This window comes from Cavia porcellus, unplaced genomic scaffold (assembly GCF_034190915.1).
Source record: "Cavia porcellus strain 051 isolate PalLab524CR breed Dunkin Hartley unplaced genomic scaffold, mCavPor4.1 scaffold_11, whole genome shotgun sequence".
NCBI lineage: Eukaryota > Metazoa > Chordata > Mammalia > Rodentia > Caviidae > Cavia > Cavia porcellus.
In genome coordinates, this window is record NW_026947494.1 from 53,069,982 (window position 1) to 53,096,714 (window position 26,733).

Below are 26,733 nucleotides of genomic sequence, written 5' to 3' on the forward strand. Positions count from 1 at the left end.
AAGAGTTATTCATAGTCACTATAAATCTATATTATCTGATATTGTCTCTCTCTGTCGTTAGGTTCCAAATCAAACTGACTTCCCAAACTGTCATAGAGCATGAAATATAACGTGTGTCTTACACTGTAGTGAATCTAGGATGTGACCCTTTTCAAAGCTATGATACCTATGGAGGACCTGTTGTTGGAGGTGCACCAAAATTGAGTCTGAGTACCTAGAAAATGTACCCTTGCTATTGAAATTACCAATTCCACTTTATCCTTCTACTTGGCAGTCAGACAGTCCCAGGAATGCAAATTCCTGTCATTTTGAGTGTGGGGGAAGGTGTAAGAGCTAAGCCTGCCTGCTGCTATTCTGATTGCAGCATTTGTTGCTGAGAGAGACAGCTCTGGAATTGAGGCTATTTTTTTTTTCCATTCTTAGGAAAAGATTTGACCAATATCAGGAAGGCCAAAGGGCATCTGCAAATGATAATTTCTGCTTAATCACCCAGTGGGTGTTTACACTTGTAGTCCTTCCAATGTGGCATTGCATTTGGTCCATTCGTTCTTCATTCCCTCTCCTTATTCCCACCTCCTGTAAGAAATGTGGCATGGAAACAGAGCAGTGCAATTTGGGTTTTTTTTTTTTTCCTTTTCTTTTAATTTGTTGAAATTGTCTCTAGGCAGAAGTGGGCGGGGATAGAAAACAGATGGTTATAGCTAGAGTAGAAACCTACTATGAGGAGCTTTGAAATGCTCAAATCTGATGAAGTCACTATTTTCTTACAGAGAAGGGAGGTGAAGAAACAGTAGTGAAAGATTTCCAGCAGACTGTTTTCTCCACCTTATGTCCACGAACACATTTCATTTTCTAAAGCCCCTATCAACTGTGCACTAGAGCAGATCTCTTGGGTGGGAGATTGGAGGGATCAGCTAATTATAATGAAAGGGATTTGTATCATATGACTTTACAAATTTATAAATGAGTTATCATACATTTCTCTTTAAAGTCCTCTAGCTCCTCACTTGCCTTTCTCCTCACCATCCCCAAATCCCCACCAAATCCCACACACCACATGTATTTGTCCCTCAGTGTCTTCTGATTTTTACACATGTAGTAGAGACTAAATTGAGAAGGAAAAAAAGGGAACAGTCAGGGAACTGCCTAAGAGTTAATTTCTTTGCCTTCTTATATTTGGGGAAAAGAAATCAACAAGTGAGCTTTCTTCACACTGGTCTCAAGGTCATCTAAAGATCTAAAGGATCTCAGTCTACAAAGTTGGAAAGGATTGAGGGAGATGACACCTTCTTCCTCTAATGTCTAGTAGAGAAAACTGTCTTTTGTGAAGTAATGTACAAATGCAGCTGAAAATTTATCCAGCTATCTACCTGTTAGATTTTGTTTTCATTTCCAAACAAATACTTAATATCTTTCCCGACATCAACAAGGTGCCCTATAGTTCAACTCATTTCTCTAGGAATTCAGCATCATATCAACTAGTTTTCTAGATCAGCCCTTCAAGACTGCCATCACTTCAGATGCCAGTGTTAGATGCCCCAGTTACCCCTTCCTTTGCCCAATAGGCTATCACTTGAGGAATTCCTATAAACCTCCCTGTCAGGTTTCATAGTTTGCTAGAGTGACTCTCAGAACTCAGGAAAGCATTTTACTTACTCTCAGTTTTTCATGAAGGCTACAGCTCAGGAACAGCCGAATAGGAGAGATGGACAGGGCAAAGTATGGTGGGAGTGGCATCCAACATCCATGTCCTTCTTGGGTACCACACCCTCTCATCACCTAGATGTTTTCACCAATCCAGAAAGCCCATCAACATTTAAGGGTTTCTATGAAGTTTTCTTTATAAAGCTTGTTTTTTGCTTTTTTGTTTTGTTTTTTGTTTGTCTGTTTGTTTGGGGGTTTTTTGTTTTTTTTGTGACAGGGTCTCACTGCAGTTCAGGTTGGCCTTGAGCTCACTTTGTAACCTAGGCTGGCCTCAAACTAACAATGATCCTCCTGCCTCAGTCTCCCGAGTGCTGGAATTACAGGCTATAAAAGTATTCTTGATTAAGTAATGGGCACTGATATCTCACTCACTTAGCTCCTTTCCCTTCCCTGGAGATTAGGGATAGGGCTGAAAGTTCCAAGCTTCTAATTCGTCTTTCTGGCAACAAGATGCTACTTTCACCATTGTCATCTTGACAAGTTCCAGCTGTTTTAGGAACTCTGTGTCCCAAATCAAGGACGGTAGCCAAATAGTTCCTTTATGAGATATCACCTGACCCGAAAACAAAACAAAACTCCAGAACCACAGATATTAGCCTTCTTGGCCATTTCTGGCTTTCTCTTTCTGTGGATTTTCCAATTCCCTAGGAACTTGGGATTTATTCACTATAAGCTTTTCAACTTAAGTAGTTGCCCTGTAGCTGATACCTTTTAGCTGTCCTTTCTAAACAAATCATTTATGGAAACAAGTGTTCTCAGGGCATAGAATTGAGTGTCCACACCACTTTCTCTGCTTCCCAGAGAGTCTGCAGAAGCCAGTAGTGAGGGTAAATTTAAGAAGCTGAGAGGCTCATACCCTCTCCACGTAGAGCCACCTCCACCTGCCTCTGGGCTATTGATGTCCTAGGTAAAAGGGTCATCTTGAGTGTCCAGGGGGAAATCTGTTGCATCCCACTTTTCCCATTCTCTTTGGGAAAAATCTCTTAGAGTTGAGCTGGATCTGGAGACTGCAGTGAAAGGTCAAGAGCTTTACTAGTTGAAATGGGTGAAGCCTCAGTGCACTTGGCCTTATTCCTTCCCCCATGAACAAAGACAAAACAAAAACAAAAACAACTCAGAGGAGCAAAGTGTTTCTTTTGTTATCATGAGATCTTCCTTATAAAGCAAAACCTCACTTCATTCTGGCCCAGACAGTCACCTGGTCACAGATGGATAAGGGCCTCAAGTCCACATGGGTTTATTTGAAATTCATGTTTACGTCTCACCATGTGGCAATGTGCTCCACTCTGATGACACTTTTCATTTCTAATAATAGAGCAGATGAAGTAATATTGCAATTGATGTTCCCGGGGATTTGATTGGATAAGTGCATAAACTGTGGTGGGGGAAGGGGTTTGTATGGACAGATCACATTAGTATTCCTGTCCTATCAATGTGCGGGGCTGCGACCAACGTCAGCCGGACCGATTTCCTGCTCTGCCAGTCCCGCCACGGATTCTTTTGAGATCCTTAGACAAGGAGCCCGTAGAGACTAGGGATCAAGGCTACAGATTAGAGTCAATTGACTGCTGCGGAGACAGCCAGCCCTTCCAGGCCTGGCGACAGTGAAGAGAGGGAAAAGATGAACTGAGCGCCGCTGCGGGAAGACACTGAGCAAGAGCGACTCCCCCTCCCGCCCCCCCCCCACCTTGCAGCGCAGGCTTTGAGAGCTGCTCCCGCATCTGAATGGAAACTCGGCACAGCCGGGCTGCGCATTCCTTTTCGCTCAGCTGGGCGATCCATGCCGAGAGGAGGGTGGTGCGCGTCCGCGACAGCGCCCAGCTCCCGGGACGGGGCCCGCAATGCTGCTGAGCAGAACTTGATCGCGCCCCTTCATCGTTGCTAGTGGAAGCGATGCTGCACGGCGCAGCCAGCGCTCCCCTGGCTCTCCTTCAAGCTGAAGGTTACCCACCCGCGCAGCCAGCCCCAGCCCTGTGAGCCGCGCGTCTCGGTCCAGCTCCGGCTGCTTGGCCGCGGCGTGCAGGGCAAGAACCGGGCCGCCCGCGCAGGGGCGCACTGCACCAGCGGCTTCGGCTTGGTGGATGTGTATGCATGAGTTCTGCACCGAATGGGCGCAAAAAGCGCCCCAGCCGGTCCACCCGCTCCTCGATCTTCCAGATCAGCAAGCCTCCGCTGCAGAGTGGGGACTGGGAGCGCAGGGGCAGCGGCTCCGAAAGCGCCCACAAAACCCAAAGAACCCTGGACGACTGCAAGATGGTGGGTGAAATCTGCGCCTTTTTTTTTTTAGAGGGGGTGGGGGACTCTTGTATGGTAATCGTTTGGTTGAGTGCCAGACACTTCCCACCCTCAGCTCCTCCATGCGGATCACGTGCACAAGTACTATTTTTAAATCTGCAGTCCCCCGATTCGGGGTGACACCAGGGTGTAATGGCCCTGTGGAGAGAAGTGTCACGGCCAGAGTTTTGTCCAGAGGCTACACTGGGTGTACCTCTATCCCCTGGAAAAACAGTGGAGGGGAAAGACAGGGTGAACTGGCTCGCTCGCCGCCGGGGAGGAGGGGTGGGGAGGTGGAGAGGCTGCTTTGTAGGGACACCTTAGCAAACAACCCCAAAGAGCGCACGGGGCGCTGCGGAGGGAAGAAAGGTTCCAGCGCAGAGGCTGTGGCCGCTCTGCCCTGCCAGGGTTATCAGGGGCCAGCCGGAGTTGAACAGTTTGCCTATGACACTACTTATGGTTATTTTCCCCGGTGCTACTTTAAATCCATATCCTAGCAGCAGCGGGGGGCGGGGGTCCCCATCATCTTTAATGACCTGGAAGTGACATGGTAGCTCTTCAAAGATGCACTTGCTCTTCAGAAACTGGGTCTGGATGGCTGGGAGCAAGTAGGTCTCCGAAGGGCCAAGCTTGCTGGTGGAAAACAGACTTGTATTTGCTTTGTGCCTGAAGCTTTAAACAATTCAAAGGTTTCTAAGCCTGGCGATTAGAGGAGCTGGCTCAGAGGTCAGTGAGATTCCTGTTGAGGGACACCGAAATAGGAAACTGTGATGATAAGTGTGTGATGGAAGAAACTGGCTTCTTTTCCAGCTTGTCCAAGAGTTCAACACACAAGTGGCCCTGTACCGAGAATTGGTCATTTCTATTGGGGACGTTTCTGTCAGCTGCCCCTCGCTCCGGGCGGAAATGCACAAGACAAGAACCAAAGGCTGTGAAATGGCCCGTCAGGCACACCAAAAATTGGCTGCCATCTCAGGGTAGGAGACTTTTGGTGTACATGATGCATGCATGCTTGGCAGAATATTATGGTGGTCTAGGTCGCAGAAATGATGTCTGCAGATTTGGGATTTTAGTCTCTAAAATTAGCATTCAGCTGGGACTCTCTGTCTCTGTCTCTGTCTCTCTCTCTCTCATTCTCTCTTTCTCTCTCTTGAAGATTTTCATCATTAACTGATTTTTTAAAAATTAACTTTTGTATATCCTGCTGCAAGTTGGAATTTAGTGTTTTAACATTTGGTGATGTTTGGGCATCAAAGTGAAGGTAAATCATCATAGCTCAAGATTATTTTGTCATCTGCTACTAAATATAGGATCTGTGCTACAGAGAGAAAAATATTCCTAAATCCCAAATTTGCTGGACTATTTATACCATGAGAAAAATTCTTATGATATTCCTTTAAATCCCTAAAATAAAGTCTAGAATGTAAGTTACTCTGTTCACTGTAGTGATATGAAAGGGAAGTTTTAATATAATTTACATTCCTTTGCAGATTGGAGAAATTCATAAATCTAGGTAAACTGAAACTGTTTTGCCCTTTCTTAATATTTATTCAGTTTAATCACATTTATGGATTCTCATGTCTATGTAAAGTGATAACAGAGTGAGTGAAAACTTCTCTACTGGGACCCAGTGTACTCACTATTAGAAGAAAAGTTAGCCAGGGTTTAGTTAACAGTTGCCATTTGTAAGAGAGGTATGTACAACAAGGAAACACAGGAATCCTCATACAAATTCAGTGAAGTTCTTGGTTCAGTCATGAGGTAGCCTTTATCCGTTTACCTGCGTGAATATGATTTTATTATTATAACAGAAGGCAAGTTAGTCAGGTTTACATGATAATGTTGCAGATTGATCACTTGTAGGAATTGTACTCAGATCTCTTTTTGCCATCCTTAATGCCGCAGTACATACATATAGTGTTTATTACTGGTGTAAAGATTGGAAAATCGTATGTTGCCTTTCTTAATGAATTTACTTTGACAACAGGCATTTTATATTATGAAGAAGGTACATTTTTCTAATTTCCTCAAAGTGAAGGATTAGCAAAGTGTTACAAACTTATTTTATTAGGACTACTGAGAAGTTTTATTCTTTTCTTTTAAATTATACTTACTAAGAAGTAAATTTGGGAAGAAATGGGAAATATTTCAAGAAATGTTATAATAAATCACAGACATGTGGAGAAAAACAATGAGGAACATGAAGGGGAATAGTGATGAATTACAAAGTATGGACAAACAAGACCCAGAAGGAAAGCAATTTGGGGGAGGAGATTTTACAATCAGAGCTTTGGCATAGTGTCTCTGTATCATTTATGTCGAAGACTACATCTTTGTAGATGGTGCTCCATCCTGGATTCCTTTAAGTTAATTTCAAAGTGAGAACACATTCTAATCAGACAAGGTGAGCTGGAGAAATGAACAAAAAGTTCAGTTTATTTTGCTATAACATGAAATTCGACTTTCAAGGACTTGGAAGGAACAGGTGTAAAGCTATTTGCCGAGAGTTGAACTTTGAAAATTTGAGGTGGACTGTATTTACTTTGGGTTTGATGGCCCTTTGCTACTTGCTTATGTATTATCTGAGGGCTGGAATTGCTGGTGGCAGTTTTATAGGAATTAGTGAGAAAATATGGTATTCCTTAGATCCTTGCAAATGTAAGGATAATGCCATAAAATGATCTGAGATAGAATTTGATACATTTTCCTTTAAAAATTAAATGCAGTTTAATGTTCTTTATCAAAAATGACAGCAATATAATGGAAGGAAATCCCTATAGTTCTTCATCATCTGGGCTCCATTAATGAAGGATGTGATTCCCTTTGGCAGAATTCCTTTTCTGGTATTGCTTGGTATGTGGCTTCTCATTTCAAACTGGAGTGCAGTGGAAGATTCACTTCACAGTTTAAAGATGGTGAGAAAAACAAAAGTTTCTCAGAAAAGTAGAGAGAAAGACTGGATTTAAGTGCCCACTCTTTACTATCACAATCCATTTAATGCATAGACTAGTCATCTGAGGAAAAATGTATTACCCCTGTTCTTTCAGTAAGTCTCAGAAGGATTCAGGGATTTGCCCAAAGAAGTGTAACAGCTTTGATTTGACTTCATGTTTCCATGCTCTTGAAATCAATTCTCTTTTTCTCTAGGTAATGCTGCCATTCAAAAAGGTGTTATGTAAAAAGGTAATGATGCTAATAAATGGGTGAACTTTAAAAAGAATAGGCTAATTGAAAGAAGCCAGCAAATACCATTTATTATATGGTTCTATTTATAAACAATGCCCAGAAAAACAAATTTATATGGGTAGAAAGCAGATTAGTGACTTTCTGGGGCTGGAAGTGAACTAGGTAGTCACTGAAAATGTACTCAAGGAACCTTTTTGGGATACTGGAAATATTCCTGAATTGAAACTGAAGTAATGATTCTACTGCTCCGTGTGCTTACTAACCTAAGTCAATTTTATATGTAAAGAATATCTCAATAAATTTTTTAAAGATGCTATCACCATCACTATGATTAATTCTCGGTCTTTTGTTAGTTTTATTCTTTTCTACAGATGTAGCTTATAATGACAGGGTATGTGGAATAGGGGTGAGAGAAGAATAAAACTTGGCTCTCCTTGCATTTATCAAGATGCCTGCCCAATATCTACTAAGTACCATTGCTTTGCTCTTTGCAGGAATACAGGTAGGGAAGGGGCAGGGCTTAAGAACTAAGGGAATCCATTCCTTTCTTGCCTATGCGGATCAGCCTTTATGTGTCTATCAGCTGAATCTAGCCCTGAGGAGGGAGACAGGATTGATGGTAGACTAAAAAGAACATGAAGTAAGGGAGGAAGAAAAAAATATTAAGTTAAAATTAATTCATTGTAAACTGGTTGCCAGCTTGTGTATGGGGCAGTTAAGAGGAGCCAAGGGTATATAGAACAGTATATAGAACAGAACCTGTCGCATTGTCTGTTGCCCACTGGAGGCTTCTCTGAGACTAGAATCTGGCTTCTTTCTCCCCAGTCTAGTGCCTTTTGCATTAATCGTATCCTCCCAGGAATGAAAAAACACAACATTCAAGATAGGGGTGACCCAAGGAAGCCATCATTCTCCAGCAAATCCTGGTAGCTGACACTGTGGCTGGTGGAGGGGATTCTCTTTTTAATACTATCTCTGTGGTCTGTTTGAGACTTAATTTTCCTTGCACTGATAGTTTCTGTTAATGGGCTGCTGAAGAAAGTCTTATGTAGAAGCGCATACACCAGTTCTTAAAAATGAGGTTTAAGCATGATAATGTGAGAAGCAAAATAATATGATGGGGAAGAGGATTGGGTCAAAAATAAATTCAATCTGGATAACACACTTGCTTTACCAATTACTGTAGACACATGGATGAGGTGATAATGTCAAGGAGGCATCTGGCACAGTAGCTAAGTAGATAGATTTTGGGGCAAGATTGGCAGTGCTACTGTTCACAAGTAGTATGACCTTTGACAAAGGTATTATGCCTTTCTGTCTGAGTTCCCTAATCAGCAGTATGTGTCAATAAATAATGGAACCCAAATCATAAGGTTTTGTGAAGATCAAATACTCAGAAATTTGCCTATTATATAATCACTAGGGCATTTAAAATTCAAATTATCTAGACTATTTATATAAAATTTATATTAATTCATCAACTATTTTTCAGATAAATGTTTTGACTGGAATAAATTTTTGTTTGCTTTTCTTTCTTATGTTCTGAGGAATTTTCTGCTAACATTCCCTATAGGGTTATTTTCAAAAGGCCTGTTGTTAAACATTTTACAAATGATAAGGAGATGTGAAATTCAAAAACAGATTACCAGGGGCTGGGGATTTAACTCAGCTGGCATAAGCACCTGCCTTGCAAGTAGGCGGTCGTGAGTTCAATCCCTGGCACCGATAAAAAGGAAAAAGACAAAAAAAAAAAAAAAAAAAACAAAAAAACAGATTACCAGGCATGGTGGCACATGCCTGCAATCTTAGCACTCAGGAGACTGAGGGAACAGGGTCACCATGGGTTCAAGACCAGCCTAGACTATGTAGTGAGTTCAAGACCAGCCTGGACTACATAGCGAGACCTATAAACAGTTAGGTTTAGAAGTATTTTCTTGGTGCAAATCAGCGTAAATTCTTCATAAATCATAAAACACGAATTCCTTTGCCTAGATCTGTTATGAGCTGGGTGACATTGGAAAAGTGTTAAATCCCTTGTGCACCTAAATAAGAGTTAAATTGAGTGATTTCTCAGCCTCTTGCCTTCAGCATTCTAGTATTCTACATAAATTCATGTAAAATCACATAGATTTTGTTTACAGAACAGAGCGATGAAAAAATAAGCACTACACAAGGAGTTTGATGATTAAATTCCAAAAATATTTTTAAGGGCCCTGAACATATACAACAAGAAGAATCTTAATTTCCTGATGACTTTCCGAAGCCATGTAATGAATACCCTAAAGATCCATGACTGGAGATTGCAGGCTTTTCCCTCCAGCGATGATTTCCTGATCAGCCAGGCCTCTTCTTTTCCTCCTTTCTTTTTTTTTTTTTTTTTTTAAGGAAGAGAAGTTTATTGGCTCACATTTTGTAGAGTCCAGTCCCTTAGTAAGCTCGCTCCAAGGCAGGGTGCAGCGGCACAGATCCATCACAGAAGAGAAACAGTTCATGGTGTGGCAGGCAAAAGGCAGCATGCAGCAAGCCTGCCTTTCCTTTTTGTCTCAGACTCCAAGGCTTTTGGGTGGTGCCCTCACACCCAAGTTGGGGCTTCTGCTTTCAATAAATCCATTCAGCCAGAGCCAGAACTATGGTAATTCCAATTAGTGGACTATGCAACCCCCTCCTTGGTCTGTTTTGGTTTTGTTTGTTTCTATTCAATTTTCCTGTTCTTTTTTTTTTTTGTAGTCCCACTTCTAGCTAGTTTCTGGTCCACCACCTTGTTTCATTGGATAGGAAATCAGGAGAAGGACAGGGGAAAATGGCAGCTGATCAGTAATGTCCCTTCCAGCACTTGGGTTGAGGCGGCAGCAGGTAGGCAGGGTGGGAGGATGTAGAAGAGCTCAGTGACCATGAATGCTGCTCTCTCAGCTTTCTTTGGTTCACATGGTGGTGAAGACATCAGTGGGAAGCAACAGCCTCCGCTGTTAGCAAAGAGACCTGTGCTTGGCAGGCATGCTAGGCCACCCACTCTGTCCTGCATTTTCCCTTCTTAGGACAAGCATTTTCCTGCAAAAATTTTAACTCTCACAGGTCAAATAACAAAAAGAAAATTATGTCTATACCAAAAGTGTGTGCTACTCTTCAGGTAATGGTAGAAACATAATTTTATATTAGTTTATCAAAGTTGTGATTATAAAAATGCCACACACTGTGTGGCTTAGACAACAGAAATTTATCGTCTCATGGTGCTGGAGACAAGAAGGCTCAGGTGAATGTTTTGGCAGAGTTGATTCCTTCTGAGAGCAGTGAGGAAAATCTACTCCATGTCACTCCTTTCACTCCTTGCAGTGGTTTGTTGGTTGGCCAACTTTGGTGTTCTTTGGTTTGTTGAAGCATCTCTGCTTTCAATATCACGTGGCATTTCCTTTTGGCTGCTCCATGTCTAAATTTCCCTTTTTTACAAGGGCACCAGTCATGTTATTCTTGTTGATCTTATTTTAACTTATTCAGTTATACCTGAAGTAACCCCACTTCCAAAACAAAGATTACATTCTGAGGTATTCAATGTTATGTGTTAGGGCTTGGCATTAGGTATGTGACTGTGGATAGGACATAATTCAACACATAACAAACTCCCTTGGATCATCTGCAGTAGAATGCACACAGTCTAAACTGGAAGAAGGGAGTGCAGGGAGAGTTTTGTTTTGTGTTTGCTCAGAACTATTGTATCTATATATTCTCTCTACACTTTTCACACAAGAATGGCCCAAGACTCAATATTTAACATTTTTAAGATTGTAGCTTATTCTAGGGGTGGAGTTTATGATCATGGAGTAGAATAATTTTTATATGAGATGGTTATATTCACAAAGGTACTAAGCTTCCACTATAACTAACATTTTGCTTTAATCAGCCTTAGTTACTGGTATCTGAGATGGAACAAAACTCCAACTGAATGAGGCAGCACTGGTTCTCACCAGTGCTGAGGGGAGGCACTTGACAGTGTGGTATGTCCACTTTCCTGGGCGTGCATGGGAGAATTGAGCAGGTGGTGGCCCCACGGAGGTGCTAATAATTTTGCGCAAGAACCATAGCATACTCTGAAGTGAGTGACAAAGTGCTGACTCACAGAAAATTAAAAAGAATGTTGTGGTTAGCAACTAAACTCACTGGGATATGGAATCTAGACAAGTGCTTTGTGTTGGCTGTAAAGTGCAGACTTCTATTTTTTTTTTATTTTAAAGAAGATAAAACTAAGGAAAATAAAATAGAATAAAATCAATCAAAATAAAATATATGACACAGAACATCAAAATATTACAAAATCAACAATAGTTACCCAAATGCCTTTTGTTATCTTCAAAATAGCTGCAGATACCTCCAAACATAGTAAAAATCAAATAACAGAATGGAATAGAAGTGAAACAATAAAAACAAAACAATGAATGCAGTGAAGGACTTCAAAACAAGCCAATAGTAAATGCAAAATGGCTACCATAATATGCCTTGCTATCTTTTACTTAGCTGCTCATGCCATCAGATTTAACATAAACAAAACAAAAGAGAATAAATCTCAACCCAACAAAACATGGAAAATAATATGGTTTCCAGGCAGGGGTCACTTCCTAGTGAGCTCTTATTCTGTCTCTCTCTGCAGTCTGCAAATGGCCCTGACTCACAGCTAGAGGCTTGGGTCTGGCTGTCCCCATTCTGGCAGTGGCCCGTGCATGGCACTGATTTCCAGGTAGAGATCACCTCCTGGTGAGGCCTGGTTCTTTCCCTCCATAATCCACAAATGGCCTAGACTTTTAATTTTTTTAGCAGATCTAATGACTTACATCTTGTTAGAATTTTCTTAAAAGATGGGTTCCATTAGAAAGAAAATTAAATCTACTAGGTTAGCAGTTCAGCACCTGCCTTGCAAATGCAAGGTTGTGAATTCAATTCCCAGTACAAAAAGAAAAAGAAAAGAAAATCTAAAATTAACTTTAGAGAAATTCACCCAAACTTTACTGTGAAGTACAATAGAGCAAAGCTGTATTTCATTCATCTTTGCACCTTGAAAAGCAAACTCATTGACAATATGTATCTTGTTTTCTTATTAAGTTAACTTGGATTTAAAATCTATATTTCAAAGAAGTTGTCTTGATACAGACTTTAATAAAAATTGAGATTAGATTCACATTTTATGACATTTGACTATTTTATGACATTCGACTATTATTTTTCCTGTTTTATAACTCTAGAGACAATAGATTGGTTTTAAATAACAGAGGACTTGAAAAGCACAATTTATATCAATTGCAGAGGCAGAGACCTTCATTTTGAAAACAAATCAGTAGTTCCTGTAAATTTTAGAATTACTTATAAGGTAATTATCTTTAATTTGGGTTATTTCATAATGTATTACCATAACCTCTCTCAGCTGGCTTTATATTGAATAGTTAACTAGTCATTTTCCATTGAGATCTCCCTTTGTAAGTGTTCTTTAAACCTTTGGCCCTTGGAAGCACAGTTGTACTGCCAGAGATATGTCTAGATACAACACAGCTCCAAAACAGTAACTAGAATGACTGTTTGTCCTTTTGCTTATTTATTTTTGCTTTAAAAGACATGATTGGAAAAAAAACAGGAAAAATCCAGCCCTTTATATAGAACTTACTGTGGATACAATCAGGTTTAAAAAATCAATTTAAACTTTGCAGCTTAGATACATTATAAAGTAATAATCTATACCAATTTAACTGGGTTTAAGCAAGGAAAGAGATATGTATAGTAACTCAGAAGAAGGCACACTCCCTAGTATATTCTTTAGTCACTAGGAATATCAATGTTTCCCCCAACTAATATACCCTCAGTTACCAAATCCATGGTGTTTTATCTTTTTCAGTGTGTACATGGCTCCCTTTCAGTCCAAATTTTGTGGCCATCCTCTTAGTTCAGAAATGTAGCCTCTCAGGCCATTAACATTATAGTATCTCCCAACTGGTCTGCTTGCCTCCAGTCTCACAACTCTCTTCCATTTATTCTCGAGATCCAGGCTAATCCTCCCCAAATGCTCCTCTGATCTTACTGCTTCTTTTCTTTAAAACTTCGAAAGATTCCCTATTGCCTAAAGCAGTGTTTCTTTCAGTGTGATCCCTAGATTGTCTGTATCAGAATCACCTGCCTAGACCTAAGCAACTAAAACCTCTGGACACAGGGCATAGAAACTTGAATTGTTAACAAGCATCATTGCATCCCCCCAGGAGATCTGGAACATGCTGTGCTGGAGGCCTGTCAGCCTAACACAGCGATTCTCAACCTGGGCTGCACAGGGGAATCGCCAGGGCAGCTTTCAACATTCGCTGATTCTTAGTTCCGTCCAGAGAATTTCTGGTTTAATTGGTCTAGGAGGCAATTCTAACAATTGATATTTTTAAAAACATCTGCAGCATCTGTAGAAGAAAAGAGTACACATGTTTTAAAAAATGGAAAGTAACAGTTGTTTAAAGACATCATGATTTTTTTTTTTTTTCTCTGACAGAAGAGCCTTAGAATAGGCCAATTCAACCTGGTACGTTGGTTCATGAAGCCATTCTTCTGTAGTCTGGTCATACTTACTTTGTGGCTTCCATCCTCATCCTCATTTTATGATGTAAAATTAGTGTGGGAGCCCGTCTTCAGGTTCTAGATGGATAAGGAAGAAAAAGATGCAGAGCAAGAGAACTCACTTCTTGGCCGAGTCCACTGTCTTTAAGCAGTTCCAAAGAGAACATCCCACAGAACTGCATCACCCAGTCACACTTACCCACTGGCTCATTCACCTCACTGGCCAGTATTGCTTTTCTCATCACCACCTTAAGTAAAATGAGGACTTTATACTAAGAAAAAGGGGAAGAATGAAGATTGGTAAACCTAGTGTATCTGTCATAGAACCCAACCTGTATTCATGTGCTTCTGTGTTACCATTTAACTTCTAAACACTCCAATTCTCCACACTGGGCTGTTTTTATTTCTTAAGTGTGGCTAGTAGGACGACTCTATCCTGTTTGTCTAGCTATATAGTTTCTGTATGTAAAGACATACTCGTTAACCAGAAAAAAAAAATACTCTTCTGAAAGTCAAGGTCTTACATGTAGTCTGATTAAGGTTTTCCATGCTCCTCACTAAAAACCATAGGGAACAGTCCCAAAGACATAAAAAGAAAAGATTTTGCTGCTTGTAGGCTGAATCATGAAAAAAACAGAAGCTCAGAAACTACTTGGAAGGGCAGAAATTTAGTCCAGGTGCCTTTTAAAGGACTTGAGGATGATTTTCACAAGACGGGATGTGAAATGGGCTACGGCCTGAAAGAGTATAGGTAGTGGTCCTCAAGAAATAAGAAATCAGTCATTTAAAAAGCCCTATCTTGACATTTTTAACGTAGTTCAGTAAATCAAAGAAATTATTTCACTAAGGAGTTACAATGTGATGAGAATAAAAGAATAAAAGGGAAGAATGTTAAGAATAAAAGGGAAATAAAATAGGGAGGCAATTACACAACTCAAGGAGGCGAGGAAAGTTTTCTGGATATGAGCATAAAATACAAGATGATCTGTGGTTAAATTATAACTAGTTCATTTAGGGACAGTAGACTTGAATCGGTATCTTCCATACCATGTTATAGACTATGTTTGACCCATAATTGCCTAAAATATAAATGTATCCAAAAATACAGTATATGACAATATTTTCTTTTTTTTTCTTTTTTTTTTATTTAAGAAGAAAAGAAAAAAAAACAGTGAAAGGGTACAAGTTATACAGATTTACAGAAGAAAAAAATGAACAGTAGGAAATCATTAGTTAATGGATTACATATTGCCATCTTAGAAATAATTGTTCAAGTCACAAAATTAAAGCTTGTAGAGTGGACATTCCAACAATGATACTGCAAACAGTTCTGTTCAATGATCCAATAAAACTCTGTGATATCAGTTTCTATCTTATACACTTAAATATACATGCAGTTATATAGTTTAGAGCACTTTCTTTTCCTCTCTTTTGTACAATGACTATTACACATTTTGGGTTTCATTGCTCCCACGGTTCTTATTGCTTTTTTGGAAGAGAGTAAAACCAAATGAGACATAACAGAACAGAATCGGTCAAGTCAAAAGGGTGGACATAATAGATAATATAAAAACATAATACAGGTGATCAACAATATTTTCAATGGGAAAATATATTCAGGTGCAACTCCAGAAGTTCTCTCTCCCTGTCTCTGTCTCTGTCCCTGTCCCTGTCTCTCTCTCTCTCTCTGTCTCTGTCTCTCTCTCTCTCTCTCTCTCTGTCTCTGTCTCTCTGTCTCTCTCTGTCTCTCTCTCTCTCTCTCTCTCTCTCTCTCTCTCTCTCTGTCTCTCTCTCTCTCTCTCTCTCTTTCCTAGCCCCCTACCCCCAGCATCTAACAAGGACTAACCATCATATACCATGTTCCAGGGCTACAGGTACAACTTCTCAGAGGAAAATAGAGAAGATCCTTGTATTCATGCTGTGGGTAAGGGAAGACAGAAAAAACAAGCAAAAAGCACTTCAGACAGTAATAAATGCAATGACAAAACTAGACAATATTATTAAGGAATTATGGATGCAGTGTAGGTAGCTATCTTCAGATAGGAGATCAAATAGGCCTTTGGGAGAAGGTCACATTGATGACAGTCATGTGATAATTTGAGAAAAAACGTTTCAGGCAGAAGGAACAAGTATATTGGTCCTAAGAACTGACCTTGGCATGTCTGAAGATGATAAAGAATAGATTATCAATTCAGAATTGTCTTCAGTTGTAACATAGGTCAGACTTAAATATATAAAGGTTTACTTTTTCGTGTTATTAAAAACCCAAAGGTTTGCAAGCATTGGTTCATGATTCAAGCATATTAGGACCAAGATTTCTGTAATACAGCAGGGTTTTTTCTCAAGTCCCAAGATCGCTGCTACACCTCCAGAACTTATGTCTGTGCTCTACGATAGTAGAAAAGGGCAGAGCAAAGACATAAGCCAATTAAATGTGCTCTTTTTCAAAGAACTTTCTCAGAATTCTCTACAAACATTTCATTGACCAGGACCATGTCATAAGGCTTCTCTTGTTGCAAATTTCGTGGTCTGACTTGCATACATCTCCCTTTATATCAGCCATCTAGTGAAAACAAAACTTTCCTATCTGTAAGGCACTTCCTGAGGCCTACGCCAGGAATGTGAGCAAAGCTAGAGAGACAGGAGACGTAGGAAATGTGGATATGGGAAGTTAGGGAAAAGGTGCTAGAGTAGGGAGAAAAAGTAAAAGGAGATCCCTGGGCATCTCTAGGCCCATCCTGCCTATTCCTTTATCAGACTGTGTGTCCCGAGTTTGTTCCTTTATTTATTAAACCCTTCTTATGGGCCAGACGTTGTGCTAGCATGAAGATGCACGAAACTGAGCCCCTGTCCTTGAGGAGCTGATCACCTCCTATCTGTAATGGAGACAGCCTTGGGAACAAAGTGATCAGTGCTGCAACAGACACCCAGAGGATACAGTCGAGGCAGCACCGTACTCTGCCTCAGTTAGTGTAAAGGGAAAAAGATTTCGGAATGAGAATGATGTCACTTGGGCTGAGCTTTGAAGAGCAAATAGCCATGGCCTCTCTCTTCTATGTGTGTGCCTTAGGCTTCCTGCTTTAAATAAACCCCAGGAGACACTATTTGTTAGTCTCAAGCCAAGAGAAAACAGAAATAGGATTTATGTTTATTTTTTCAATCATGTTGCCCATGCTGACCTCAGACTCCTGGGCTCAAGGGATTCTCCTATTTCAGCTTCCCAAGTAGCCGAGACTATAGACTCACACTGTGTCCACCCAGAAACAGGAGTTTAAATGGGCTAAGAACCTACTATGTGCCATTACCCTTTGTATGCATTAATTCATAGTTAATGAGCTCTTTTGAATTTATATTTACTTACAATTCAGTGAGATAATATTTTTAAAGCCTAGCCTGTTGATTGGAAAGTACATCGACTTGCACATGACAGAGACCACTGAGTGTGTTCATCGAGTGACTTTATCATAGAGCCCGCTATGCACTTGGGTGGGAACTGAGATTATTTCACTGGGTCAGAAATGTCAGAATTCTTTCGACTTTTCCCCATGATTCAAAGATGATGACTCTCTCCAGAGCAGATGAAGTCCTAGGGCTGTCTCTGTATTCTCGGCGAGACACATCCAGAAATTCTGAGCACACAAATATATATTTTTAAAATTTTCTGTTTTTTAGTAAATGGGAGTTCGGAAAAGTGAAGGTATTTGGTGGGGTTAGGGTTTGAACACTGTCCTCCAGTGCCAGAATCTTCATTCTTGTCACTACCCATGCTGTTTCCCCAGACAGATCCTTCCACTCTTCCAACCTTGGGGTTGCTTTCCTTCCCTTCTGCTATAACAAACTATTATTCCTGCTCAGAATCTCTCTTCTCCCTAGGACACACTTGAGAACAAGAGGCTCTCCAGGCAGTATATAGCTGATTTGAGAGTTTTAAATTTTTTTTCAGCTACTAAGAAAAGAAAAACAGACAGGAGAGAAAAATAACAGAAGTTATTACTGAATTTTTTCAAGAAAAGTAAAAAGAGACTTCATCCGTTTTCTGTGGACCCTCTATTTTTCACTTTCTTCCTCCATAACCATGTTGACTCAAATTGCTCCACTCTGGAGCACCTTCTTTCTGGGTTAATTGATGGTGCACCTCCTGGAAATGACCCTGAAAAATCAGATTTTGGCCCAGGTCCTGGTGGGCTGAATTCTAAGTGTCTCAAAACACTAACCTGTTTCCTTGCAGTAGAGGACATTTTAGCAGGAGCAGAACAAGCATCCCATCACCACAGTAACATTGGCCTCCCAGCTGCCCTGCAGGCTCCCCCTTCCCACTGGGTGACAAGAGCCTTCACTAGAAAGTAGCACTTCTGTCTTTGCTGTCCACACACTGAGCTGAGAAAGTACATGAAATTGATGGGCCTTCTATCTTGTTCTGTCTCTGTCTCTCTCTCTCTCTCTCTCTCTCTCTCTCTCTCTCTCTCTCTCTCTCTCTGATATTCTTTATCAGTTAACAGATAAATTTCTTTTCTCGTTTTCCATATCACATCCCTATTTTCCCATCGCCTTGTATATCCCTATCTGTCTCATAATCAAACAAGTTCTACCCACTTATCTTTACCAAAATATTTCTCAGGCAAATAGGAAAATTTTAAGCAGAAATAGAAATTTTTTCCCAATGTGGTCCCAAAATAACATTAGTAACCAGTTAATGTTGTTCAAATTATACCCTTCAAGCATTTTGCATTTTTTGTCACTTTTCTGTTTTTTTTTTTTTTTTTTTTTTCTGGTATTCTCCTATCTATTCTATCCTGCTCTAAGAAAAAATGGAGGAGGGGGGGTACATTTTTCCATAGAGTAAGGAATCAGTAACCAGAAAGTGAGTCAAACATCAGTCACTTTAAAACTTATGTTCCTGTTCTTACTAATACTTTATTAACTTTTATAAAAATCTATTTGTTTTAATGTTGTTTAATCATCATCTAAGTCCTACTCATAAATGGTGGCCAATGTAGAAGGACCTCACCTATAAGGACAAGTCCTTCATACCTAAATGAACTAGATGAAGCAAATATAATATAAATGGTGAGGATCTTCCTGGAAAGGTGATTTGGAAATGTATAGTTGGCAGATGACAGCTATCCACTCCATGAGAGAAATTTTCACCCACTGGAGGATGCGTAAAAGATTTGTGTTGAGTCAGTTCTGTTGACCATGGCAGATGGCCAAAAGCTGCAGAAGTCATAATTGCCATAGTGTAACTGTAAGAGGGTCATTTGTGGATATCTGAGGAGTCTTGTTTATATGCATACCAGTGGGAAGAGTTCAGGTCATCCCTGCCAGACAGCACACAGTCAGGACTCAGGACACAGCTCAACAATACTTGTCACCTCATTTTTTATAAAAACTTACCAAATATAGGGGGAAACAGAAATATATTATCTCTGAGTTATTAGTTAGTGAAGGCCAAACCTGTTTAATGTTAGGAATTCCTTGAGCAAAGAACAGGATTTTATACAGTGAGCTTTGTCTTTCAAATGGCTGACTCCCTGAATACCCCACTCTGTCCCATTTTTCTCACTCTGTTGATTTAGGCTTGAATGTCTACATTTGTTTGAGTATTGTGCCATCACTGAGTAATGAGAAAACTGCTCAGATGACTTCAAGGCCACAGCATCCACTATCGTGCAAAATCACTCAGCAAATGTTCCTTCCATAAGACAAACCATGTCCACTGATTTTGTATTCACAGATTGAGTCTTTTGTTTCCTGAGGATGAAATATGTGTTAAGTCACCAAATCTGTTCAGTCAGTGTAGCTTTAAGTGATTCTCTAAAGGTTCATAGTATGTTATTGTATAGGTGCCACTGTATAGCTCATATGACAGTGTGAAGTGAGTTCAGGTATCTATTTAGGTGCGATTTTTCCAAAAGCAATGCCATCCCAAGTCACTTGGGGGCAAGCATTGCTTCACGCTTCAGCACTAGAAAGGCGTTCTCCAGCTTCTGAGGAGGAAATTCTGTGGGATGTGAGGGGGAACAGGATAGAAAAGAAGAATGATTCAGCTAGAAAAGAAGAAAGAAAATGGGGAAGGAGGGCGGAATTATTTCTTTGGGAGCTGTGCCTGCTGACTAAGGAGTTGGTACTGCCAAGAGACAAAGAAATAAAGCTGAAGGAAAATAAAAGGGACTCTCCAACCTTAGGGCGAGGGACTGGAGAATGTGCAACTTTAGATCTCTGAGTTTGGGTCTAACAGTGCCCAGCAGGTGAGTGACACATCACCAGGCAGTGCTGCGTCTCAAGCAGGTTGTGGCCATCAAGTTCCACTGATTACTGATTCCATGTGGAAATACGGATCAAATGTGCCATTTTTGTGGCTTGTTTTTCTTAAGAGATTCTATAAATTCCTGTTTGGATGTGAAATATGACAAGTGTTATATGATGATCGACAGAAATGTCTTCTAAGTGACTGTCAGTCATCAGAGATGCCTACCTTTGTTAATTATCACCTGCTTATTTGCAAGTTATTGGATGTGAACAATTGGAGAAGGGTACAAATGTTTTGTTACTCTGAGTTTTTATTAGTCTGTGATCTTTATCACCTTCATGATTTCTTTGTTGCTTTCACAAGGATATATTGTATGTTACTGAAACTTGTCAATACCTGTCACCTCATTTTTTACAAAAACTTACCAAATATAGGGGGAAATAGAAATATATTATCTCTGAGTTATTAGTTAGTGAAGGCCAAACCTATTTAATTAACCTTAGGAAATTTTAAATATCTCTGGAATTAAACTAAGGAAAGAAATTTGTTTGCACATTGTCCTGAAGTTAAATTGCTTAAAAGATCCTCTCTTTTGTCAAGAAGGCAATACTTAAATTATTGTATAGCTAACATTAACATATTAATTTCTTGCATCAAACAGGAGCCATTAATCTTATTATGAGCAAGATAAAGGCAAATAGCCTGTCAGGTAAATAGTCTGAGTTTCACATGCCTGACAAATATTGGGCTTGCATGTTTTACTTTATCTAAATGAGGTCTAAATGAAAAAAAAAATCTTCACCTGATTTCTTGTTATTTATGTAATTTAGTTGCTGGTAGGATTTAACTAAAAAGAACACTATATAACAATTACTGACGAATTTAAATCTATACAAAAAGAAGTTATGGCTACTTTTATATCGCCGTTTCACGATTCCCACCAATGCATTCATTCTGTGATCACAGTTTTCTGTTTATAGGTGTTAGATTTTTAGCAAACACTTTCCCTCCAATATTTAATTTGTCACTTTTCCTGAGACTCAAGATGGAATATAGCCCTGGAATCCTTCATTTTTCTCTTATCCTTCTCCTTACTTTCCCCACCCTCCTGCAACAAAATAGTCAGGTGAAATGAGAATAAGGGAAAAAAAAGTGTTAGGGAGAGAAAGACGAGGCTGTGATCTGTAGATAGAAGGGATCTAGTGAAGAAATGAGTGTTATTTGGAAGGAAGCGAGACTGACCAACTATTACACACGTTCTTGAAAACTCCAAGATTGCAAATTCTATGATAATTTAACTTACTCTTGATAGTTCCGTCTGGTTATAGATTAAGCATCTGTGTTTGTGTTTCAACATCAATATTTCAAACACCAATATTTTATTGCTAATGCAATTGTAACTTCTGTGTTTTTTGAGGTCAGTATGGTCCCCAATTCCTAAACTTCCAGGGTTATTTGGAAATATATGTTAAATTTATTATTATGTTAGTCCCCAATGAAACAGTGCACATGTACTTTCTAACCAGTCTGCAACTACAACTACCATGCACAACTTCTAGCCCTGCTCAGCCTGTCCTGATCAGTTTTGTTCCTTTGTGCCTACTGATCACAGGCCCCTTAGCACCACTTCCATGACACCATCAGAACAGATCCAGGTGAGGGCACTACCTTGAGGTCCTCTGAATGCCTAAGTTCACAGAGCAGTGCTGGTGCCATCCTGAAATGAGTAAATGGCCTTTTTTCCATCTCTAAACCACACTGCTAGGGCCTCAAAAACCTCTGCCTCCCCTCTCACCACAAAGGCTCCAGTCCAGGTGATAAAACAGACACCATTCAATCCCAACAGTCCTCTTCTTTCTTTTTGGTCTATTTCCCACAGAAATCTACTTCCTTCCATCACAGGTGCAAATTATGGTAATGGAAATGAAGCCTGAGAGTAACAAAAGAGCCAGAGACAAGGGAGGGTCCCTTTGATGCGGGTTTATGCTTCTTCCCAGGAAACTCATAAAATCCTCCATTGTACTACCATTGTGGGGATGTTTGGGCCTACAACTTTAGAGCTAAAAGTGCTGAGCAACATCCCTTTGCCCCTGAGAGGTGCACCCACCCTTTCCTAAATAAATAGAACACACTATTATTATGGATATTCCACTGCTTTGCTGTAACGAAGTGCTTTAATCTTTTCTGTACCACTGTGAGCTGGGAACCACTATCCCTATTTTACATATAACAAAACTACAGCTCTGAGAGGTGAGGTTACTGACCTGCAGCCACACAGGCCGGGAGCTTGGAGTGAGAGTTGGGGTGGGTAGCCAGTCTCCCAAGTTGCAGTTTGTAGCCTTGTTCACTTATTCCATGGGGATTCTATCCAGTCAACTTATTATTTGTCTTTAAAGAATTTCTGACCTGAGGCCAAGCAGATTCTTCTATGTCTTATGAATGGATTTTCATATCTTCCACTTCTATTCGTTCATTTTCAGTTAGCATTCTGATATATGCAGCTCTGAGGAATTCTGATCACAGAGAAATAGCTGGAGTCCTCAGGGGCAAATCCATCACAAGAGAGGAATATAGCACTTTGCTGTAGTTTTTACACCTAAACTTTGTCAACTGAGGCCTTGTGAGGGATGCTACGGTATGATTGAATGCAGAATCACTAAGTTCTAGAGTTTCACAGTCCAGTTAATCTTCCCTCAGACACTCCTCCAGGTAAGTGGAACACAAATGAGCAGACTTAGTCTGGCTTGCAGTCTCTGGTATAGGAAAGTGATGGGTGAGTTCTACTCTCCCTAGTCTCGGGGTTCAGTCCATTTCTAATTCCACTGCTGCCAGGAAAGGGCAGTGGCAGTTATGGCCAGATCCTATCTGAGTGACACCTTTGTAGCATAAGCTGTAGGTGCTCAGGCCAGTTTATTGTAATAGCAACTAATGCCGTCATTTAGATGCCTGCTAGTATTTTACAGAAACACAAACTTAGGATTCCTGGAAAAGCCTGGAGAAAATACAATTGGGCATGGAGGGAGAAGCAGGAAATTGGGTGGGGGACACAGAGACCTGAGATCTGAGGGTGAAAACAAAAAAAAGATTTTATGGCTGCAAGTACACTGGGAAAGCCTTAGACACTCCAGTTCCTCTTAAATTGCGGTTCCCTCACTTACTCTTGAGCACTTCCCCTCAGCCACCTCACAACAAACATTCGGAGCTCTCTAAAAGCTGAGCAGTAACAAGAATATGTACTTCTGGTATAACATTCAAGACCAAATATCCCTGAAAAGTGGCTAATCATCAGAGTGGTATACACAGGTGCTGTTATCTCAAGCCAGAGTAATTGCAAAATGTTTTGGGAGGCTCTGTTATCCAGTGCCCTCTTTAATTTGCAGAAGCTAATGCTCAGAGAGTCCCAGGGCACCTCTCTGAGAGGTCTTGATTTAGGAGCCACCTGGCACAGAGCTGCAGCTCTTAACTCTGCTGCACATTACAGCCTCCAGGGGAATTTTTAGAAATAATGATACCTGGGCTCCACCCAGACCAATTAAATCAGAAGTCTGGGGGTGAAGAGAGGACAATGGTACTTTTAAAAAAAGAGACAAAAAAACCTTTGCAGGTGATTTGAAAACCTGCAGTAGGAATTGAAAACCATTGGAACAGAGGGAAGAAGACCAAGTCTGGTTAGCAGAAGACCCCATTTAGAATTTCCACTAAGCTCTTTAGCTAATTTTGATCAATTCCCTGACAGCTCCCAGTTATAGTTTTGATATGACTTCAAAGGCTTTTTTTTTAGCTGCAAAAATTTGTATGTACAATGAAAAATGAGAAATGAGCTAAATATTCAAGAGAATTAATTAAATAAGTAATGATATACCCAAGTACTCAAAATTGATATATACATTTCACATGACATTAAGTGAAATGGCAGTTTATAAGTTTTACCCTATGACCCCATTTTTGAAAAAAAGAAAAAAGTATATACACACATGAATATATACGGGTGTACACCAAAATGCTCACAGCTTTTCTGTTCTAGATAAGTGACTTGACTTTTTTTTCTTTTATATATTTGCGTTTGTAAATATTCTCTATTAGGAGCTGGGGATTTAGCTCAGCGGCATAAGCGCCTGCCTTGTAAGCACGCAGTCGTGAGTTCGATCCCTGGTACTGATAAAAAGGAAAAAGACCAAAAAAAATTCTCTATTAATTAAGAGGAAAATGTACTCATGCATATCAAGCCATTTATATCTTTGTTGAATCGAGGGGTAGAAAATTCTGAAAAACATTAATGTTTGTATATATGTAGAGTTTTAGTTTTTGTTTTGTTTTGTTTTGGGTTTTGGGTTTATTCTTTTTGGTGCTGGGGAACCATACCTACAAGGAAAGCACTTTACTACTGAGCTGCAAGCCTCCTTCCCAACCCCTAAATTAGGGTTCTAGGTATTAGGCAGCTATATGCAAAACCTGTGACTTTGCTTGTCTTCCACCTAAAAAAATAATGTACTCACTTTTGATTCATTCCTCTTCCTGATTTGGAGACTAAAGATCAAGGGAGAGGGTGAAGGGTGGAGAAGGCATTTCTCCTGCAGGATTTGTTCTAAGTCCTGGTGGAGTTGCCCTCATTTCATTGGAGAGAATAATGAGGGAGGAAGCAGGAGTGAGAAAGTCAGGAGGCCAAACAGCCAGAAGGGAAGGCTCTTGATCTGTTTTTCTTCCCTAGAGCATCTGTCATATTTTTGTTCTGGTGTGTTGGTGGTTATAAAGATAAAATGAGAGACATAAATGAAAGAGCTTAGGGTACATTTAGGTACATGGTTGTTTAATAAATTTCTGTTCACTCACATATATCTCTGTGACATACATGACAGAACTGCTATTTAGCAAATGAATGACCACAGAGATCATCCCTACCAGCCTCTGATTCTACCCTTCAAAAACTGGGGATACTAATAACAGCAACTTGGTTGGGTTACCATGAGAATTAGATGATGTGATACAGGTAAAATACTACACAAAACATTAAACATATAATATGTTCATGATAGGTACCAACTATTATTATTAGTCTAGTATTTCTTAACCAAAAGTACTCAAGGCATCAATAACACTTTTGTTAGAATCCAAAAAAAAAAAAAAAAAAAAAAAAATGAAAGAGAGAGAGAGAGAGAGGTGTACACATAAAACAATAAAAAAATTCAGGGGATTATATTTTGATGAGAAATATGTAAAATTTTTGCCACTTCAGTATTACTTAAAGGGTTTCAAGTGTTAAAGTGTTCTGAGGTTTGGTACCAAGAAGAGGCTGTCTCATGTCAGAAAGAATACCTTAGAAAAATCATGAACCGGGGCTGGGGGTTTAGCTCAGCGGCATAAGCGCCTGCCTTGCAAGCAGGCAGTCGTGAGTTTGATTCCCGGTACCGATAAAAAGGAAAAAAGACAAAAAAAAAAAAAAAAAAAAAGAAAAAAGAAAAAAAAGAAAAATCATGAACCACTAACAAAGGCTAACACTGGAAAGTGACTCGATTTGAGACAAGTATTTTTCTGTTACACAAAATGCTTTCAGAACAGCATAATCTGTGTGCACAATTTAATGAATATATGTTGACTTGCTGTCAGGCTCAAGGTTGAAGAAAAGAAAGACTGTGTAGAGGAATGGGGGAAAAGATAATGATGGCTCAACTCACAGGCCTTGCCGAAATAAATAGGTTATCAGATTAACACAGACCAAATAGTGCCAACACCCATGATGTCTGCTGGAGTCACACAATAGCTTCAAAAAAATGTCACTGCCTGGGTCCTCCCCTGCCTTCCTTGGGCTGGGAAATGGCTTGGGTGCCAGAATTGTTTAAATAGCCCTGAGAATTCTGATGTACACACAAGGCTGAGAGCCACAAAGGACCTATCAGAGCCAGTGTAGCTCCCAACAAGGAAGAAGCCAACATGTTTGGATGGGACTTTGAAGGATTACCAACAAATGGACCTGGGTTTTGAATATAGCTTTTGAACTAAGAAGGAAGGAAGGAAGGAAGGAAGGAAGGAAGGAAGGAAGGAAGGGAGGAAGGAAGGAAGGGAGTCACCTCTTCCTCTTTTCAGCATAGTTTAGGCTTTATTCCTTATTTTGGAAGTTATGATATAAGGTCCTCTTTAAAATGAGAGTTTGAAACCAGAAGCCTTTCACCTCCCAGCTTCTATCTGACAAGAGAACTAAGAAATATATAATGGATGTGGATGGTACACAAAATGAGATTATATAGATGAGATTTTATTGGCCTAGAATTATAAAAATAACTTCATGATTTAAAAGTGCTTTCATGATAAAAAGAAAAAATAGCCTCACTTTGCCCTTGTTACATACCGTGTGATATTTCTATTCTTACTCTATAGATGAGAACAAGGAGCTCAGAGAGAGTATCTTGCCTGAGGTCATGTTGTCAGTTAATGGGAAGGTCAGTGCTTGAATGCATAGCCTCCTGTTTCAAAGTCCACCAGTCTTTCCACTGTGCCATGACTGGAAGAACACAGATAATGATTGAATGTAGCTCAAATCTGTTGGACAATTTATAACTTTTTGCTTTTTCTCTTCATTTTATTTATAACATCCAGGAATAGGTTTAGTTCTGTTATTAATTAGTGACCAAGGAGAGGTGCCAGTTATGGGGTTTTGCAAACAAGAGCATCTGAAGCAAATAGGAGGCTATATTTGGAGGTTAGGGAGAAAGAGCATACAGTGAAATGGGGAGACAAGAGAAAAGGGTCTG

At 39.9% G+C, this 26,733-nt stretch overlaps 1 protein-coding gene across 2 annotated transcripts in view; it reads left to right on the forward strand.

Moving 5' to 3' along the window:
• Positions 1–3,130: 3,130 nt before the first annotated feature.
• The window catches only part of Rgs7bp (regulator of G protein signaling 7 binding protein), a 96,754-nt gene continuing 73,151 nt past the window's right edge, over positions 3,131–26,733 (forward strand). The window contains exons 1-2 of one of the 2 annotated variants that reach the window (XM_003461598.5): positions 3,131–3,960; positions 4,789–4,955. In XM_003461598.5, coding sequence (XP_003461646.1) covers positions 3,796–3,960; positions 4,789–4,955 — 332 coding nt within the window. In that variant the 5' untranslated portion in view covers positions 3,131–3,795. Of the gene's footprint in view, positions 3,961–4,562; positions 4,705–4,788; positions 4,956–26,733 lie in introns of those variants that run through there. The other variant, XM_063258240.1, reaches the window with a different exon arrangement.